At 40.3% G+C, this 21,794-nt stretch overlaps 1 protein-coding gene across 1 annotated transcript; it reads right to left on the bottom strand.

Moving 5' to 3' along the window:
- Positions 1–487: 487 nt before the first annotated feature.
- stil (STIL centriolar assembly protein) lies at positions 488–17,116 on the bottom strand. Its single transcript, XM_046858285.1, has 18 exons — positions 17,044–17,116; positions 16,829–16,948; positions 16,517–16,609; positions 16,308–16,415; positions 15,522–15,637; positions 14,313–14,494; positions 13,473–13,732; positions 13,240–13,323; positions 12,320–12,406; positions 11,873–12,017; positions 10,562–10,671; positions 9,609–9,729; positions 7,983–8,900; positions 5,706–5,847; positions 5,416–5,596; positions 3,715–3,856; positions 2,398–2,648; positions 488–1,531 (listed from the first exon to the last, which is right to left on the bottom strand). Exons 3-18 carry the CDS (start codon positions 16,600–16,602, stop codon positions 796–798), a joined length of 3,669 nt encoding a protein of 1,222 aa, XP_046714241.1. The 5' UTR covers positions 16,603–16,609; positions 16,829–16,948; positions 17,044–17,116; the 3' UTR covers positions 488–795.
- Between the last annotated feature and the right edge of the window lie 4,678 nt (positions 17,117–21,794).

The following is a 21,794-nucleotide window of genomic DNA, read 5'->3' as shown; positions in this document are numbered from 1 at the left end:
CTATTATTATATTATAATTACAAATTATGTAAGGATTTAACCGAAATAGTCGAATGTACTCTTCACGCTCGAGATTAAAAAGCTGGAGGGTGTAAAAGGTGTGATTAAAAACAAACAAAAAAAAAAAAACAATGCACACAGAGGTTTTCACTTCTCACATACGCATAACAGCACAGTGAAAGTCTTTCTTCGGGTTAAGAAGCCGTGATGCAAGAGAGCATTGAGGGCCTCACTCAAGGGCCCAAACCGTGGCAGCTTGTCAGTGCTGGTGCTTGAACTCGGATTTCTGAAGAACAAATGATTCCCAAAAAACAGGATACAAAAAGAAAATCTGTATTTTAGGTTTCACAAAAAACTGAATATCAGCCAGCTGTAAATTATGAGGAGCTGAAAGAAAGTCAACATGAAATCAGACTGATTTTCCAAAAAAATAAATAATGTATGCATTTCAAGACACAAAGACCAAAACCATAATAGAAGGAAAATATTTGTTTTTAAAATTCTTTAATTGATAAAAATGTACTTACTCCCAACACATTAAAAAGAACAAGAATAAAGAAGTAAACATTCCTGACTGTACAACAGAAGGACGTTTCATTTGTGCCTCCTGTAAAACGTAGGTCTTGTACTCACATCATAAAGACACACATACACGTAAACCGAAATAAAAAACTGTCCTAAAGCGTGTGTGTTCATAATAATAGTATAAAATGTGTATAAAACTAAGAAGTGGTTGAAGAAATGCACGATTAAGTGATAAAAACAAAGTCTTTGAGAAATAATAATAAAAAGCATTTAAAACAGTTTAGGGAGCTGTCGCAGCCTGCTGAGGTCGAGGAAATTCCCCACAGAGTTTTGCGTTTCGGGGACTGACGCGAGTCTTTGGTTGTCTGATAAAGAGGACCGGCGCTGAGGTCGAGGATGAGGATGGACTCGTTTTGGGTCGTTTTCCTTTTCCGGGCTCGTTTTTGTGTGCGCGAGAAGCTGCATTTTCGGCTTGAGGTCACGTATCAGCTGACTTTGAGAGTCTTTAGTGGAAAAGAGTGGCTCAGGTTGCTTGTTATTTATATTTTTTAGAAGAAACCCGCTTTCCTTCTCTCGCCCCGTGTTTTCGGATGTTTCGAGTTGCAAGGAGCAGCCGAGCGCAGAGTCGGCCTGTGCTCTCGGTGCTCGATGGCTGCAGTCTTCCTCTTCCTCTCCACTGCTTCCTCCTTCTATCAGTCCGTATTTCTTCATGTACCTACAGGTGGCTAATGACATGTTGCTGGAGGAGAGGATGCTCAGTCCGGTGCTGCTCTTATCCAGCGCGGTCCTTTCAAAAAGCAGTGTGCTGGGGTTAGAGCGAGCTCCGGGAGACTGGCCTCCCAGCGAGAGGCGGGACAGCTGAGTGTCACTCAGGTACTTTAGAGCAATGGCGTTGGCTTCTAGACTCAAATCCACGCCACCACTCAGCCCCCAGACACTGGAGCCCACCGGCTCGGAGAGCGTCAGCCTCGGGATCACCGCAGCAGGGTTTATCCATGCCAGCGTGCTGAACACAAACGCAGTGGATTAATATTCAAATATTTCAGAGGTTTAAAAAAGCATTTAAATATTAACGATGGTGGGATGAGGTCCCAGTTATCACTAAAGTATCCTTTATACAAGACAAATTGATGACTTAATAGCACTGAGGGACAGTTTGGTTCTGTTTTTAGCTGAATATTACGGCGTATGGGTTTTTTTTAGGTTCACACATTCATCCCTAAAGAGTAAACTCTGCATTACAAAGCTTCACGTGCTTCATTTGCATAAAACAGAAGCACTGAAGCAAAATGGGAAGTGGAATTAAATACACATACACTATATCTCAGAAGTGAGTATAGCTATTTAGACAATAAATGGCTGCATGTTGAGTTATTTTTAGAGCACAGTAAATCTGTACTGTTTTACAAGCTGCACACTGACTACTCTAAAATATGTCCAATTTTCATTTCTATAGTTTTGTCCCTTGAGAAGATAAGACGGTTGCTGAAATGTGAGGGGTGTACTCACTTTTGAGAGATACTGTACATGATATATATGCATGTTTTTTAGTCAACAGCACCGAATCCAAAGCTACTGGCAGTAAATTAAATTCCTGTAAACATTCACATAATGTGTTATAGCAAGTATATTGTTTTATTACATATGAGAATTAGAATAAACCTCTGATTCACACACACTGAATTTGTGTCTCTAATTGTTTTGCTCACACTGTTTAAACTGGTTATTAATGTCAGGTGACTTCAGCGACTTCACAACACCTCAGTAACTGTCAATCATTCCTATGCTGATGGGTTCATGAGGACCATACGGTGACATGTTAAACTACAGTGTGAGCGTCAGAGAAGACACGGCACAGGATGGTTTAAGTACCTGGCGCTCTCCACAGTGGTGTGGTTGGACCTTCCTGTATTGAGCTCCATGTTGACCCCGAGGTTCAGCAGCTGTTTCAGTGTAGCACTGAACACCCGGTCCTCCTCTACACCCTCGACATTCTGCTCCTTGACTGCAGGTTTCTCTGGAGGGGAATTCCCAGGAGACAGACTGGGACGAGGACTCCGAACATCTCGCTCGCTTGTCTCTTCTTCGGTTACACTGTCCTGGAGACGGCTTTTTACTTGACCCTGTAAAAAAGGAAAAAATTATAAATTATACACACATTCCAGCAACCTTTGTAGTACATCTTCTCAAGGGACACAACTATAGAACTAAAACTTGGATATATTTTAGAGTAATCAATGTACAGCTTGTGCAGCAGTACACATTTACTGTCCTCTCGAAATAACTCAATATACAGCTATTATTGTCTGAACATCTGGCAAGAAAAGTGAGTACACCCTAAGTGATAACAGCTGTACATCGTGTACCCATGTAAAGCCACATGTCCTATTCATCATGTTTTTGTCTGCTTGACACGACCATATACATTTGTGTATCTTGTATTAGAGCAGTTACAATTTGGTGCTTGGAGTACAATTCTCTCATACTGTCCACTGGATCTTCAAGAGAATTTGAGAAGTGGAATTGTTGCTCTCCACAAAGATGACCAGGCTATAAGACGATCGGTAAGACCCTGAAACCGAGTTACAGTACAGTTGCCAGGGTCATACAGAGGTTTTTCCAAGACGGGTTCCATTAGGAACAGACCTCGCAAGGGTCCATCAAAAACGTTGAGTCCTCGGGGATAGAAAGATGGAGAAATAGTGATCTTAACTAAAATTTGTTGACGGTGGTGTGGTGAGCAGTCTTATACCCCAGAGATCCCTCATTTTGACTTTTTAGTTGTTGCTGTGACGTTTCAAAGAGCAGGAAAGTAAAAAAGCAGAAATAACGCAGGTCGAATGCTTTGTCCCACCAAACTAATCCAGATCTGGAAAATCACTCGAATCCAATTCCATACTGTTTCATACTTTTCCCAAAAGGAGCAGGAACGCTGGGGCTTAAGAATGGATGGACATTCGGTGCCACCCAGATGAGGATGGGTTTCCTTTTGTGTCGTGTTCCTCTTAAGGTTTCTTCCTCATGCCACAGTCAGCACTGGCTCAGTCCTTCCTCACTTATAAGGACTAATTTATGAATGTAAACGTTATATTTGTGATCTGTTTAATTCTGCAAAGCTGCTTTGGGACAATGTGCACTGTAAAAACAGGGCTATGCAAATACAATTGAATTAAAAATAATAGATCTTACCAGTAACTCCTGATAAAACTGCTGACTGGGTGTTTCTCCATTTTGAGGGAAGTCCTCCTTGTCATGAGACCGAGAGCTATAATACATGCTCGCACTTTCTCCCAGCACGGGACTCTCTAAAGAGACGGCTACATCCGATGCGCTAGGGAAAGGGAGATAGAGAAAGAAACAAACTCTTCCTTAATAACAACAAAGTTCTGAAACTTCAGAATTAAATACAAATAATGGAAATAAAAGATCAGAGAGTACATCAAATCCCAGACTTCAAAAAAAAAAAAAAAAGCTTATTCCATCCTTTTATCGTTTCTATGGTAATAACTGATTCACTGATATGGGAACATTTTCTGTAAGATGGAGATGTTTATTGAATATTTAAAGGCACTGTTTATGGTATAAACAAAATAAATAAATAAATACATTTAAGGCATTTGGCAGATGCCCTTATCCTGTGCGATTTACAACTGAGGGTTAGGGGCCTTTCTCAAGGGCCCAGCAGTGGCAGTTTGCTGTTGCTGAGATTTAAACTTGTTGCTTTCTGATCCAAAGTCCAAAGCCTTAACCACTGAGCAACGACCTCCACCTCCTGTGCATTAAAAAAATAATTTTTTGGGGCGTTTATAGCTGCTATAATGTAAGTGAACCAGAGAAAGAATCAAATACAAGAATAAAAATACCAAACGTGATGTAGAAGGTGGGAGCTCAGTAGATAAGAAATTGTAGTCTGGATGTGAAGGTCACAAGTTTAAATCTCAGCATCTCTAATTTGCCACTGCTGGGCCCTTGAGAAAGGCCCTTAAGCCTCAATTGCTCAGCTGTAAGTTACTCTGGATATTGGTGGTCTTCCGAACACCATAAATGTAAATATAATGCAATGGCGCCCCCCATGCGCGATACCCCTATGCACTGCATACAGCACTTTTGCACCTCTGATTTCTCAAAATTGTTAGTTTCTTTCTATGCATCAAAAACAATTACGTTTGCGCTTAATTACTAATTAAATCATATGTATAATAGTTACATTATTATTACTATATCATATAATTTATTATTATTGTGTTAAGTTGTGTGTGTGGCTCACAGCCATATGGGGAAAAAAAAATCCAAAATCATCAGGTTCTGTTGTCAGAATTACACTTATGACCAAAGGTATTGGGACACCTGACCTTTCCTGCCATATGTGGTTCTTCTCCAAACCTTTACCACAAAACTGCAGGCACACAACTGTATAAGATGCCTTTGAATGTGGTATAATAAAGATTTGGCGTTCACTTGAACTTGGAAACCCAAACCTGTTCCAGCATGGCGATGCCCCTGTGAACAAAGCGAGCTCCATGAATATTAGACCGTGCCGGGGGTTTTTTGGTGGAGATCTGTTGTTCAATGTGAGAGATTAACGGATTGAGACATGCTGTACTAAAACCTGTACCTTTAGTAAGTGGTATCATAGTGAGAACGGTAACTCCACTTCCTCTCCCCACCCTGTCCTTCACTGATTTGTTTCCAGCTACAGTATTATTTCCCCATTGGGTCAAAGTGGTTTGGGGTAAACACCAATAACACCACACACAGTGTACAATTTAGCCCCAAAAAAGCTACTTAAGTACAGTAACCAATTCCATTTACTTTCTTACAGTCCACCACTGAGCAAATGCCATGAATGTAAATGTACAGCATGGACAGGAAGTTCAGGAGATGGTTTACTTGTGCCGTGGTGATGAGACCGAGTGCCTGGGGGTCGCAGGACTCGGTTCCTCCCTGTTCTGGTGGACCGGCTCTGAGCAGAGTCTGGAGGAGCCTGTGCTGTTAGTATCAGAGTGACAATCGAGCGTCTGCGCTTCGAGCATTGAGTTTTGATCGGGGGCACTCCAGAACAAACTGGCACCTGTGAGAACATTTGAAACACATTGAGCTTGGGATTTGATCATAGAGGGTATAGTGAGAAAACACAAAAGGATGCAATCAAGGGTTTTTTATATTCTTCTCCTGTGCACCTGTTTCTACTGCGATGCTCACGCTCGTCTTCTTTACAGGCTCAGAAAGCACTGAAGTCTGAATGGCCTGCTCCTGAGGATCCTCTGGAGATGCTTGTGCCGGCTCCGGGACCTTGGTCTGGGCATCAAGAAGTTTCTGGATCTGAGAGAGATGAAATTAAAATAGAGCCCGTGAACAGGCAGAATGCAGTTTGGCTGTATTTCACAGGAACAAATGAAACACTCCAGATAAATCTGTCAAAACAAATGTATTGATCATTATTTTGCCGATAGAAGCTTTTTTAAAGAGCGATTGTCTACAGAGAGGTCAGAAATTGAAGTCTTGCCAATTAAAAAAAAAATAGTCCATGTTTCAAATTAAAAATTGAGATGTTTGAAGGGAGATGTGTTTTAAGACAAATGCATTGTTATGACTCTCACTATACACACACACACACACACACACACACACACACACACACACACACACACACACACACACTTTTAAATTATTTAGATTTGGGAAACTGTCACGATTTTCCTGAAAGCAAAACGTTTCAAATTTCCTTACTGAATATTTTGTGAGAAATCTTTGATAGACGATGGCTTGCTGTTGTGACTTTCTGTAGATGACATAAGCCAGCACTTTATTATGATTTTAAATTGATTTATTATGCTAGATAAGTTTAATATTTTGTTAGGCACCATACAGACAAATGAGCATCAGTGTTTCGCCACTAGAGGCCGCTCACGTAATGACAGAGGACCGAAATCCGCAAAATCGGTATGGATTTTACCGATAGTTCCAGCAATCAACTATTGATGCTGATTAATCGGTTGACCTCTACAAAATACTCTTTCGCTCATGAAATTATTAATAATCAGAATATTCCTGATGACAGCAAAACACTTCTCAAATTCCTTATAGATTTTTTTGTGAAATTTTTTGATTATTAATGAAAGTCAAGGTGATTTAGCTCTGATCCTGTACAATAGCCTGGGATTATTCTCCTAGAACACCATGCCTTCAAATGATCCCTACCTTACTTATTAGGCAAAATGTAAACGCATAAGAGGCGTAACGGTACAGTAAAACCCTATTGTACGAGCAACTAATAGTACGAGCAAACGAAGATACGAGCGACCATGCTCGTAGCATCAGTCGCTTAGTTGATCTCGTGTCCCTCGGTCGCTTTCGTTGTTCAGTGCAGCAAAAACTTTATTTCACTAGAAATCTTGAAAAATGTCTCCCAAAAAATTGGTGGTGGAAAAAGGAAAGTAAATAGAATTACCATTAAAACCAAGAAGGAAATAGGTGAAAAGTACGAGCGTGGTGTGCGTACTCGTGACCCATGTCAGCAGTATGGGGTGTCTAGCGCTACCATAATCACCATAGTGAAGAATAAAGAGAGGGTCAAGAGAAGGAGATTCTCCTTCCATTTAACTTCCTTCCTCTCTCACCATCAACCACCATCTCAAAATCAGTGCGAACGTACGAGCAAATGGACCTACGAGCAATTTTTACGAACGAATTATGCTCGTACAACAGGGTTTTACGGTACACAAAATTCAACGTTCGGTACGTACCTCAGTTTTTAAATCGCGGTTTGGTTCAATTTCGGTACAAAAAAAATGTATACTAACAGTTTATTATTATTAATATGTGAACATTAACAGTTAAAATATTTTGGTTAAATAATATAAAATATTTTATAAACAAAAAAAATAATAGAATATAATAAATTATTCAATTTAATCCATGCAATTAATATAGCAATAATTAAATCAAATCTAAATAAATGGGAAAATTTAATTGTTTACATTTGTTAGACCCTATTTGAGAAATACAGATGTGTATGCAAGTGTGTCTAGAAAATTTTATATTAAATGAAAAACGCCAAGATATGATCTACTTTAACTGTTTTCAGCATCTTTTAACTAATGTCTTCATTTCTTCCATCCTTCATTCATTCACTCACTCCCTCAATATGCAGAATTTTCTCCTTTTAAGAGAAATTCTTGAAGCTGTACATAAAACGCTAAAAAATAAAGTGGCTGCTCTTTTGCAGTTAAGTGTGTAGCCACAGTGACACTACTCCAAGTCTTGTTTCTTTTTATACCCCTGGCATTGTTGTGTATGTTTTCATGTTTAATAATAACAATAAAAACTTTCCTGATACGGTCCTGAGAGATCTCTGATTTTAACTCCGAATGCACTCCTTTTTACGTGCGGAACAAATACGTGAACCGTTACACACCTAAAATGCACGCGTGTTAAATCTTATATCCACAACAAACCTGAGCCTGCAGTTGCTTCAGCTGGCGGTCCTGCTCCATCAGCATCCTGTAGGCATCAGCAGGAAGAAGGCCGTCTCCAGTGGGACCAGGTTGACGTTGGCAGCACTGGGCCTGGCACATGGGTGCAGTCTGGTCCAGAGCTCCAGGACAGGGGTTGGAAACGTGTGGCACATGTGAGGGAGAGAAGTGAAGGGGAATGGCAGAATGGCACACGGGGCTCTGAGCAGGGGACACGCGGCACCCCAAAGGAAGTGCAGGTCTGGTAGGGGAGAGACAACATTCTCGATGTGAACTTCCTTCAGGAGGACAATGCATAGGGGGAGACTGAGATCCCTGCCAGGTGTTGCCCTGGTACACAGCTGTGTGGGAATGATGAGCAGGGCAGCAGCTGCAGGCCGGTTTGAAAGCCGGGGTGCTGTGGAAGACCATGTGCTGAGAAGGGAGCAGAGATGTCTGCTCTGAACCAATGGACACCTTTTTGCTCTTTTGGTTTGGGGGAGTTGGGTGGCCAGATCTCTGCGTGTGCTCATGCAGCGAGTCGTTTGGGGATGAACCAGGCTTGGGTGAAGAAGACGAAGACAAGGAAGATGATGACGCTGTGAAGCCGGTGCTCGATCTTCGGCTCACAGAGGGACCGGAGTTCCTGCACACGGAGTGGTGACCGATGGTGGACTGAGTTCTATTGAGCTTGGGCTGAGATAACACTGGGGTCAGAGGTCTCCTGATGGGTGGAGGGCCAGACATGACATTCTGAGCAGGTGGTCGCGGTGCAGGGTGCGAGGGGGAAGTTTTGCTGTTCGAGCTCCTAAGCGGAGGATGAGCAAGTGTGTGCTCATGGGATTCCATGACCTTCCCATCAAGGAAACTGCCATCCAAAACCATAGAGAGTTCTGGAACAGAAGGCTGGACTTGTCTCATCTATAGAAAGAATTATAATAATACAGGCTGCATTAATGTGTGCAAAAGAATGTATCCGCATATCAGAAAATGAGATTATATAAATTCTTATGGAATGAGACCATCAGTTTATTTTGCGAAACTTTTTTCTTTTTTATAGGGCATTGAATTCTCCTGTAAAATAAATATGATGTTTCTCACTATACTAGAAGTTTCACTGTCATTGTGGTTGGTGGCGGTGTGCCTTGCCTCAGAAAACACCGGTTTCATGGTAACATTTACGCTGTTCGCAGACGTCCTTAGCAACATACAATTAACTCATTTACACCACTGAGAGGTTGATGGATAGAAGCCCTGCTCCAAGGCTCAGGAGTGGAAGCTTTAGCGACACTGGGATTTGAACTGATAACCTTTTTCATATCCTATTTATTTCAGCAACGGGCTGAACTTTGATGTCTGTATTTAATATATTGTAATAGAAATTGCACCAGTATTGATATTAGGTGGAGATCACCCCTCACCACCTCCAAAGTGTGCGAGCGTGGTGTGGATTGGATCCTATAACAAACCCCAAACAGCAATTAGATTTGGTGAAGAAACGTAGTTTTGGAACCGAAGCAGCTTCCTTGTATATACTCTCTCATAGCAAACAAAAATATGTGAAAGAAAGAACAGTGAAATTCTTGAGCTTAAAATATCCGACAGAGGGCTGTGTGAGAGCGGTCAGACCTGCTGATTGATGGGGTGAGGATTAGGGGACGGCCGAGGAGAAAGGTCTTCATCTTCCACTCCGGAATCATGGTCACTGATGGACACTTTATTCGGAATGGCGGCAGCTAATGATGTAGCTCTGATGGAGACAAGAGACAATATATTCATTGCTATCTGAGATGCCTGAGGAACATTGTTCAGAAGATGATGATGTGATGTCATCGTATTGCATTTCCTTTTCAAGTCAAGCTTTTTAATTCCACTTATATGAAGACAGCAACATCATATATGTACAATTGCATTTAATGTCATTTACTGTCAGCTGTTGTTTTCGCTTCTTTTAGAGCTAGAGGTCGACCGATACATCAGTATTGCCGATTAACTGGCACCGATAGTTGATAGCTGGAACTATGGGCAAAAGGCCATACCGGTAGTTTTTCCGGGTGGCGTCCAGCTAAGAAGGTCCGCTGTCATTTGCTTTTACACTGCATTATATTTAATTTTTTTAAGCATTTATTAATTACATAATTTTATTTCATCCTGAATATATTCATATTTATTTAATTTAGCACATTTTAATGATTCAGTACCATTTTATTGTTTCAATTAAGTTCAGTACTATTTTACATGAAGTGAAGATTGATTTTTTTTATTAATCGGTTATCAGGAAGTATGATCCCACCTAGCTATCGGTTCTTAAACCCAACTCGGTTCATTGAGTAGAGTAGTAATAGTACTATTGGGGGGGGAAAAAAACCCACATTCGTACAAACGCAATCAAATATAATTATTTAATTGTTCAAATTAAATAGAATATATTGGTATTTTTATTAAATAAAAATTAAATAAACTACATTAAACCAGTGATTTGCTGCTGCATTTCTTCTTGAGCTACCATCTGGGGAAAAAAAAAGTAACCAATACCTACAGACCAATAAGAACATTGGAAAGAACAGTAAAGGCCACTGTACCTCTGTAATGCTGAACGAGAAAGCGCCTCCTTAAAGAGCTCAGTATCCTGATTCTGGCTCTCGGCACTGAGCTCAAAGCGCAGTGAACGCCCCTCTGCTGGCTCCACATTCTACACACACACACACACACACACACACACACACACACACACACACACACACACACACACACACACACACACACACACACACACAATCATGATCTAGGATCATTTGAGTGTAAAGAAGTACAAAAACATACAATTTAGCATGTTTTCTTTACCTTTACAATGCAGTGGACTACAGATATAAACTAAGTGTGCTGTATTATGAGCAAACACACCTCACACACACACCACCTACAGTCACACACTGGCCATAAAACCCTTCATTTTTTGTCGCTTTTTTCTGACATGTCCATCTGATTTCGTTTGATTTGCCGACATGTTTGATACAAAACGTTTTTAGACTTTATCTTCGTGTCATGTTCTGTACATCTTAACTTTCAAATGTTAAGCAGGATCATTTCCAAACTAGGACTGGTTCAAGACATCAGACAATTCAGTGGATTTAAAATCAGGCTCATTGAGTACAAATTTATCCTAAAGTCCACATTCATTTTGCCTTTTTCCTGCATTACCCTGTGTTTCAGCCTCTAGATGGCGCACTCCAAACGCTACCAATCTTTGTTAAAGCAGAGTCTATCCACTCTACTCACAGATATTCTTCACAGCTGCTATTGCATTGATACTTAATGAAAAGTCTACAGCAAGTGTGCAGCTAAAGATTTTTCACCGGAGCCTGATCGAAAAGCGGTACATCTTATTTCCAAGAAACCGCTGCGGTTTTGAAATAATAGGAGATCAGACGACACTTTCCCGCCAAGCATACTATATACACCAGCAACCAGTCCATGGCAAGAAACGCTGCTCAGGGGTTAGCAGTTCATTTCTTAGGCTCAGCTAAATATTTATCCTGACAAATTACTATGTAGGAGTCAAGGTAAGTTATTTGTTGGCCAATTTAGCAAAGGCCAGCAAGGATTTCTGTTCGCAGGAATTTTTTTTTGCAAGAACATAAGGTAGATAAAGCAAGTCCTGTGTGTCCGAAGAGCAATCTTCAATGAGTTGGCAAAAAAGGGTGACCAGCAACACTGTTCCTATTGAAATGTAATAAGAGTTTGCTTTATTTTAAATGGGTTTCACTTGTAATTTCTATTAATTTACATATTAATATATACACATTAATTTAAATCCGGCACGAGCCAAAGCTTTTTCCGCTAATTTTTTTTAGTGAATGCAAGCAGAAGCTCTACACTCATAGTGAGCAGACCTTGTACATCGTGAGGGATTCGGTGCTGGTGAGAAGCTGAAATCTCATGTCCTTCGGCGCCCGCAGCCTGCACTGGTAAAACTCGGGATCGCGGTGAGTTAGAGAGTACAGGACCACCAGGAACGCATCGTCCTCAGACATCACTCTGATAAAGACATTAGTGCGGCTTTGTTATTCAGGACACAACAGACTACTACGAAAATTGTTCACAACAATGCACGAGTATTTAAAAAAACATTTCCTTCACCTATCGAAATTGTAACCATTTAACAATTTTTTTTATAAATCAATACACTTTAATATTCATTTTCAAGCTTATTTATTCATTTAGGACCACAATTGTTTGGAATCACTGCCAAACTTCATTAATAAAAGAAAAAAAATCCTCAACAGCAGTAAAACTCAGGAGCAGTAATTACCAGATGAACAGATTGCCACAGCGCTCACCTGTCGTGGAGGGAGGAGCTATACAGGTACCTCAGACACCACGCCCACACCACCGGGTTCTGGATGTGAGTCACGCCACTTAACCATCTGCCACATCGGACAAAAGGGGGAGGGGAAATATATATATATATTTTTAAATACACCACCAACCATTACTATCCAACTACACAACAGCGACTAATCCCCCATGAGGGTTTAGGTCAAGATGGGATTTGCCGAGCACAGTTTAAATTACCGACGCGGTGGGATTAAAGCGTGAACCGAATTCGCCAAGTAAACTGTCAAAAGCTTTAGCTTACCATATAACTAAAAACACCACCTGCTCGATTTAATGCCCGTTTCCTGTTATAATAGCCTCCACTCTTCTGGGAAGATGTTCCACTAGACATTGCTTGTAGAGATTTGTGCTTAGCCACAAAGGTGTTGGCAAAATCAGGTAGTGATGTAGGTGAGGTAAAGATGTCTGGGGTGCGGTCAGTGTTCCAGTTCATCCCAAAGGTGCTCAGTAGGATTGAGTTCAGCGGTTTAGGAGGCCAATCAAAATCTTCCTCTCCAACCCATGGAAACCCTACCAAGAGTGGCTCAGTTGTAAGGCACTGGGTTACTAATCGGAAGGTCAAGGGTTCAAGCCCCGGTATCGCCAAGCTGTCACTCTTTGGGCCCTTAACAAATACTTTAGTAACGTTTTTACGAATTTTTTACTACACGAGTACCAAAAATATCTTCCCAGAAGAGTGGAGCAGCAAATATGGATGAAATGTGCAATGGAAGTCAAAAAGCACGTACCAAACTTATGGTCAGGTGTCCATATAGTGTATGAAACACGTGTATTAACACATCACACCTCGCACATTACTGCCCCACTGGAGAGTCAAGACCTCATTACATAACCTGTGAAGGGGAAAAAATGCAATACTTACACTCCAACAAGAGGAAGAGTGTAGACCTTCGGATCCGACTCCAGGATGAGGAGCAGTTTGCGGGTTTGGTCCATGGTCAGGAACCTAAACAGCAAATCAAATCGAATGAACTCAAATCTCACACAAATCTCCACAAACACTCTAGAATCCAGTGGAACATCTCAGAAGAGTAGAGGTGTGTGTGTGTGTGTGTGTGTGTGTGTGTGTGTGTGTGTGTGTGTGTGTTCACACACCCTCGTTTCCTCGCATTAGAGTGGGAGTGTAGAGACTGTGCCATGCTGGCCGGGCTGCTCAGGTTCCTGGCCAGTGCGGTGGGGATGACCGGCAGCACACGAACGGGGAAGGCCTCCATTGAGCTGGCCAACGTCACGCCGGCCCACTGGAGGCTGAAGCTCAGCCGGTCCATGTTCTCAACGCAGCTGAGACGCACACGCAGACTCATCAGCTTCCACAGCTCCATCGCCTCTCTGCTGCTGCACGAATGCTCCAACATCTGACAGAGCAGAGATCAGGACATGAGCAGGAGGAGGAGGAAAACAAACACTAAAGCATGGAACAGGAGGAATCTTCATCACTGCATCAACATTACTGCATAGCAAAAATAAATCCTCATCATTAATAAAAATTAAAAAAAAAAATTTAAAAGAAAAGCAAAATGACTTGTTTATTTAAAGAGACCCGCCTCATTTTCATTTATTTAGTATCACTCTCTTTAAAAAAAAAAAAAAAAAAAAAAAACAACACTTCTTATCAGATTACTCAATTACTAAAATTATCGATAGCAGCAGCCCTCGTTAGTATTCGTTACACCCAAATCCAGATCTTAGCACATGGCACCTGAGTCACACAAACTAAACTGGTTATCCACACACACACACACACACACACACACACACACACACACGGCTCTTCCAGAGGTACAGCTGGTACTGACAGGTTGGAGGAAGTGCTTGAAAGTGAAGCACACCCCCATATCTGAGTGTCTGGAGAGCTTCTCAAACAGCTGCTCCGTTTTCACCACGTCACTTCCTCGTAACTGAAAAACACACACGTGCATCAGAACGACCCGCCACCTTAAAAGCGATGTCCAGGTCGTGTGCAGAGAACACTGTGGTGTCTGGAACACTCAGGGTGTGGAACAGGCATGGTACCAGGACGTCACCCGGGAGCAGAGCAGCTGGAGACTTTCCCGAGCCATCAGGCTGCTCTCTGCCAGGGTCGAAGCGATCCAAGGTGATGGTCACGCCTTCCTCGTCTACACAGCAGAAAGGATTTAGAGATACGCGAAAGAGAAGAAAAATCAAATCAAACCATTAACTATCAAAATCTGGGATAAACAAGGACATGGTTTGCATTTTAACATTTTTTTTTAAATAAACCTTCAATGAAAAAAAAAAGAAAATGGATGGATAGAATATTCCATTTATTTTGCAATTACATGTATTTGTTTCTGTACTCTGAAGCAGTCTAGCTTTATAAATTATTTAGCGTTTCACCTCCAGCTACAAGAATCTCTCTTAAAAAGAGAAAATCCTTAGAATTCCTCATATTGAGGGAGTGAATGAATAAAGGATGGAAGGAATGAAGACATTTGTTACGTTATACAAAAATAAGTAGAACAGTTAGGTAGATCATATCTTTATAAAAATAAAATGCAAATATAATGTGTAAATGTAAAAACATGTGCACGCACACACACACACACACACACACACACACACACCCCACCCCTATATTACCCACTTGGGGTCCAACAAATGTAAACTATTGTACTTTTTTTTTTTTTTTTTTCAAATTTATGCTAATTTAAATAATTACCCAATTTAATATAAAAGTCTATTGATGTAATTTAAGTTATTCTATTTTTATATTCATATATTTTATATATATATATATATATATATATATATATATATATATATATATATATATATATATATATATATAATAATAATAATAATATTATTAAATAATAATTAATAATAATTATTTAACCAAGCAGGCATTTCATTTCAAAATGTAAACTGTTCAAATGTTGATCACAAATGTTAATTAAAAAAACTGTGTTCATAAAAAAACTACAATTTGGTTTTGCATTACTTCCCTTGTGACTTTACTGAAATTGAACCGAATTCTGAATTAAAAACTGAGGTACGTACAGAACCGTGAATTTTGTGTACCGTTACACACACACACACACACACACACACACACACACACACACACACACACACACACACACACACACAGCTCTAACAGTCACAGATCTGAAGTGTCCTCACCGCTCTCCACAGCGAGAGTCCCGAGAAGAAAGCATGAAAACTGGGGCTTCTTGCTCTGTCGTGCGTGACGATGAGCCAAACGCAGCGCCTTCTCCATGAGCAGCAGCCTGGGCTTTCTGAAACACACACACACACACACACGTACACACACGTCCAGGATGTCAAAGAGGACAAGTGTCAAAGGAAACCAAATCAACATTTTTCTGTTTTCAGATTGACTGGAAGCAGCTCTGAGATCCGTACAATGTATATTCATGTGTTTGCTTTAAGTCAGTCATAGTTTTTATGACATATATATATATATATATATATATATATATATATATATATATATATATATATATATATATATATATATATAAATAATGTGAACCACCTGTAAAAACGTTCTGTGGACAGTCCAAATTGGACATTTTCGTCTCTAACAGAAGAACTTGTGTAAGACATGGACTAGGAGAGAAGATTTTAGAACATGGAGGTGGAAGCTTAAGGGTTTGAGCTCATTTTGGAGCTTTAACATGCTACCATTCCATACTTCATTACACCACGCAGTTCCGTCTGGACTGCAGCTCATTGGAACTTCACCGTACAACAAGAGCAAACAGTCGGCTGGAGTTTTATCTATCATGGAACGACCTGCTCAGATGAACTGGATCACAAGGAAGAAATCTCCAACTAGTGACAGGCACCTCTGGCAAGTTTCTCTGCTTCCTCACACCATCCTGTGGTTTCCTCCAACAGCATCATGCTTCATCACCTCTATATACACCCATCCACCAGACCCACCTGTAGTAGGAAAGGTGAAGATTGACCAGATCTCCGGTAGGTGCAGGATCCCACAGGTGCATCTTCGATTTGGGGAAGATGATCGGGCTGATGATGCTCTCAGGTGACCTTGAGCGAGAAGGAGAAAAAGAATGATGGAGGTGAATAGATGGGTTTGGTGTTGGATTGATGACATTGTGAAGGGAATGATGGGGAAAGCAGTGTCTCACCTGGTGCTTTGGGATGGATCTGGTCTGCACACTGCTTCCAAGACGTGGGAAGGCAAAGCTCGTAAATTCACCTGGATGCGATTCATGGTTCAACTAAAAATGTAATATTTAAAACGTAAAAATATTTAAGAAGAAATTGGATATAAAGAATGTACACATGTAAACACGTCTGAATGGCGCTTTAAGAATGTGGCTAGTTTAGAGCTAGCATAGAAAGCTAGCTACCCTAGCTTCAGAAAAGTAGATATTAAAATTAATAATAATAATAATGAATGATTTTGTCATTTGCTTGTTTTTTTTTTTTTCTCTTACCTTTTTCTCAGCTTTGTTACAGAACCGGTCCTCGCATTTTCCTGTAAATATGCTCTCAGTGCTCCACCCAGAGCGGTTAAAGCTAGCTATGCTAACAGCAGAGCTCCACGGTGTCCTCCACTAACGGAAAAAAAAAACAGGCTCCAATAACGAGAAGCGTTTAAGGTCCACCACATTCCGCGGCATCCAACGCGGGTAAAATAAATATTAGTTACCGGTTCACAGCACTCGGTCGGGTAGCAACAGTATACCGCTCTGAGTTATCAGTGGAAACAGAACACGGCTCAAAAATAAACCGTGGCGCTGTTTCTAAGCGCCAATGGCGGGACAGGACGGACAGCCAATAGCAGCGCAGCGACGAAGCGCTCAACCAATTAGGTGTCGGTCCTGATCAGAGACCCGCCCACAAGCCAAACGTTTGATTATAAGGCAGTATAACGCTGAAGCGCCTCAGTAACTGATGAGGTGCATCTCAATACATTAGAATATCAATAAAATGTGATTTATTTGAGAAATTCAATACAAACATAAAAAAATCAATAATGTGATTGAAAAAAATCATAATAAAACAATAAAAAACTAATTTATCGATATCAAAAATATCAATAAAAAGTAGATTTATTTGAGAAATTCAATACAAACACAGACCGATATATTTTAAGTGTTTATTTCTTTTTATATGAATGATTATGGCTTACAGAAACAAGCCATTAGGGTTGCACAAGCCAGTGCACTCTTTGTGCAGGTCCCAAGATAAATGGGGAGGGTTGCGTTAGGAAGGACATCCAGCATAAAACATGTACCAAATCAAATAATCGGATCAGGAATCAGAATTTTATACCGGACGGGTCGAGGCCCGGGTTACCAACGACCGCCACAGGTATCGTTAGCCAACAGGGTACCAGTGGAAATTAGGCTACTGTTGGTCGAAGGAGGAGAAGGAGAGGAGGAAGACGTCTACAGAGATGGCATTGAAAGGAGAAGTGTAGAAGAGTGGAGGTTTGGTTGGTACTTCAAATGTTGGTACTATGACTGGTGAAGGGAGAGAGGTAGCTGATATGATGGAGAGGAGAAAGGTAGATATGTTGTGTGTTCAGGAACCAAGTAAAAAGGGAGTAAGACCATTAGCATTGGTTAGGTTTCCATAGGTGAGTTAAACTGTTCTATCATGGTGTGGATGTAAAGAGAAATGGTGTAGGGGTGAATCTGAAGGAATTCCAGTCCTCATGTTAGTTCTCACTCTCCAGTCTTCTGTATTGCTTAAAGACTATAATCACACTCTTGATGTCACCCAAATGAGGATGGGTTCCCCTTTTGAGTCTGGTTCCTCTCAAGGTTTCTTCCTCATAACATCTAAGGGAGTTTTTCCTTGCCACAGTCACCATGGCTGCTCATCAGAGATAAATACACACCATTCACCTTAACTGTTGATTTCTGTAAAGCTGCTTTGAGACAATGTTTGTTGTGAAAAGCGCTATAGAAATAAACTTGACTTGACTTGACTTGACTTGTAGGTGAAAAGAGTTCCCGATAGGGTGATGATCGTTAAGCTGGAAGTTGAAGGCCTGATTATAAATGTCATCAGTGCTTATGCTCCACAAGTGGGTTGTGAGATGGAGGTGAAGAAAAAATTCTGGAGTGAATTAGATGAAGTGGTAGATGATGTACCTAGGAATGAAAGATTGGTGATTGGGGCAGATTTCAATGGGCTTGTAGGTGAAGGGAACCGAGGTGATGATGAGGTTATGGGTAGGTATGGCTTTACGAAGAGAATGTGGAAGTGCAGATGGTGGTAGATTTTGCTAAAAGGATGGAAATGGCAGTGGTGAACACGTATTTTAAGAAGAAGGAGGATCATAGGGTGACGTATAAGAGTGGAGGAAGGTGCACACAGGTGGATTATGTTCTATGTAGGAGATACAACCTGAAGGAGATTGGAGACTGTAAGGTGTTGGCAGAAGACAGTGTATCTAGACAGCATCGGATGGTGGTCTGTAGGGTGGTTTTGGAGGTGAAGAAAAGGAGGAAAGTGAGGAATGAATAAAGAATAGGATGGTGGAAACTGTTGGTCTGCTGTGGTTTATCATGTCCAAGGTCAGCACAGCCTCCTACCATGAAGTTTTACAGCACATCATGCTTCCCTCTGCTGACCAGCTTTATGGAGATGCTGAGTTCATTTTCCAGCAGGATTTGGCACCTGTCCACTCTGCCAAAAGCATCGAAATTTGGTTAAATAATCATGGTGTTGGTGTGCTTGACTGGCCAGCAAACTCACCAAATCTGAACCCCATAGAGAATCTATAGTGTATTGTAAAGAGGAAAATGAGAAACAAGAGACCAAAAAATGCAAATGAGCTGAAGGCCACTGTCAAAGAAACCTGGGCTTCCATACCACCTCAGCAGTGCCACAGACTGATCACCTTCATGCCACGCTGAATTGAGGCAGTAATTAAAGCATAAGGAGCCCCTACCAAGTATTGAGTACATATACAGTAAATTAACATACTTTCCAGAAGGCCAACAATTCACTTAAAATGTTTTTTTTAACAGTCTTATGAAGTATTCAAATTTTTTGAGACATGAATGTAAATGTGAGCCAAAATGATCAAAATGAAAAGAAATAAACACCTAAAATATATCAGTCTGTGTGTGTGATGAATCTTAATAATATACGAGTTTCACTTTTTGGATTGAAATACTAAAATAAATTAACATTTTAATAATCTTCTAATTTATTGAGATGCACCTATAGATATATAGATGGCAAAAGTACACACATTCTTCACTGATACTCATGTTTTAAAAGACTCTAGTAAAAGTTTCCATTAAACCCTATCAAATACAAATGATAAAATCCTATTTTATATTAGAAATACAGTATATGTATTATAAATACTGGCAAACTCGATAAATAGATAGATAGATAGATATAGAAATGAATAATAAATAATAATAAATAAATAACAATAAAAATGCCTAATTGGTTAAAAAAAAAAGTGTATATATATATATATATATATATATATATATGAATAAATATCAAATCAAAATTAGGTTTAGGGTTAAGGTTTGGGTTAGGGTAAGGGTAGGGTTAGGGCTAGGGCTAAAGTTAGGGTTAGGGTAGGGTTAGGTTTAAGGTTAGGGTTAGGGTAGGGTTAGGATTAAGGTTAGGGTTAGGGTAGGGTTAGGATTAAGGGTAGGGTTAGGGTTAAGGTTAGGGTTAGGTTAGGTTAGGGTTAGGGTTAGGGTTAGGGTTAGGGTTAGGGTTAGGATTAAGGTTAGGGTTAAGGTTAGGGTTAGGGTTAGGGTTGGGATTAAGGTTCGGATTAAGGTTAGGGTTAAGGTTAGGGTTAGGGTTAGGTTTAGGATTAAGGTTAGGGTTAAGGTTTGGGTTAGGGTTAGGGTTAGGGTTAGGGTTAGGATTAAGGTTAGGGTTAAGGTTTGGGTTAGGGTTAGGGTTAGGTTAGGGTAGGGTTATGGTTAGGGTTAAGGTTAGGGTTAGGTTAGGGTTAGGGTTAGGATTAAGGTTAGGGTTAGGGTTAGGGTTAGATTTTCATGATGTAAAAACATAGAGAAAGAATTCTAATTTAATATGATGTCCATCATCTCTTGAGACGTGTATAAAACATAGAGCAGTTTAGCAGTTGGTATAAGGCTGTACTTCATTAATAACCTTGTTCTTATCTTGACCCAAGTGTAGCCCTATGTCTATAGTCAATAACAGTCATACTGTATACTGATCTCCAACTTCAGATAAAACACATATAAACTACGCACACAAGCACACATTGTAAGTACAACATTGTTTATTAGAGTGTATTCTACAAGGTTCAGTTGCAAAGTTCACATACCAATATCGTTTTTCTTTCATTTTTTTTTAACCATTTCTTTATCACAACTTTATCACAGTAAACCATCAAACATAAAATATCTCAAAGTGATTCTTATGCACATCACCACCAACAGAGTTCATGTAAAATACTGTACACAAAAATTACTTTCTTTTAAAAAATATTCAAGCCAATTTTAACCTCTTAATTTTTAACATTTTAGGTCACTGTTCTGGAAAAAAATATTAGATTCAACTTTGATCCTTTACAAAATGATGTTCTGATTTGTTCACACACAACAGTCCCAGACTGTTTACAATGAATGTAAATACATGGCCTCGTAATGTCATTGCTGTCAAATCTCTTGCTCTTTCAAATCCTGTGTGAAAATGAACAGTCTTTATAAAGGTCAATGATATTTTTACACTACATCCTCGAGACCATGCTACCCTTTTGCAAAAGTTGCTGAGGCATTGCATTACTTCTTTTTACTTGCATGAGCAAGTAGATGTTATGAAAGCACTACATGAAAGCAGACTGGGCCCAGCGAGGACCCACATTCTCAACACTCCTACTACAATGCAGGAGTAAATGCACAATGAAGGTCATCTGATCTTCGCCATACAGAGACTGAATGATTTAGCATAAAGCTCAAGAGCCTCATGGGCATGGTCAGTATCCTCTTGGCTAATAAACCTAGCAAAATGCTCACACTGTCCACAAGTAAAGCCCAGTGGTACTTGTTTGAAGGACAAACTGTAATATGGCAAAGCCCCATAGAGAATTCCACTTCATGTAGAGTTTGGACGTTGGACTACTTTGAACGTTTAAAGGCATGGAGGAGTTATTAGCTCCTGGTACCACAATGTCAACTGACTGAATAAGACTGTACAAAGGACATTATGCATAATCACACTCTAATCAAACTCTTGATGTCACCCAAATGAGGATGGGTTCCCCTTTTGAGTCTGGTTCCTCTCAACGTTTCTTCCTCATAACATCTAAGGTGTTTTTCCTTCCCACAATTCCCCCAGTTGCTCATCAGGAATAAATACACATCATTCCCATTAATTCTTAAGTTCTGTAAAGCTGCTTTGAGATATTAAACCATAAAGTGGCTATTTGCTAGCAAACCC

This window comes from Silurus meridionalis, chromosome 9 (genome assembly GCF_014805685.1).
Source record: "Silurus meridionalis isolate SWU-2019-XX chromosome 9, ASM1480568v1, whole genome shotgun sequence".
NCBI lineage: Eukaryota > Metazoa > Chordata > Actinopteri > Siluriformes > Siluridae > Silurus > Silurus meridionalis.
Note: the sequence above shows the minus strand (reverse complement) of the source record. Positions and strands in the feature narration are given on the sequence as shown.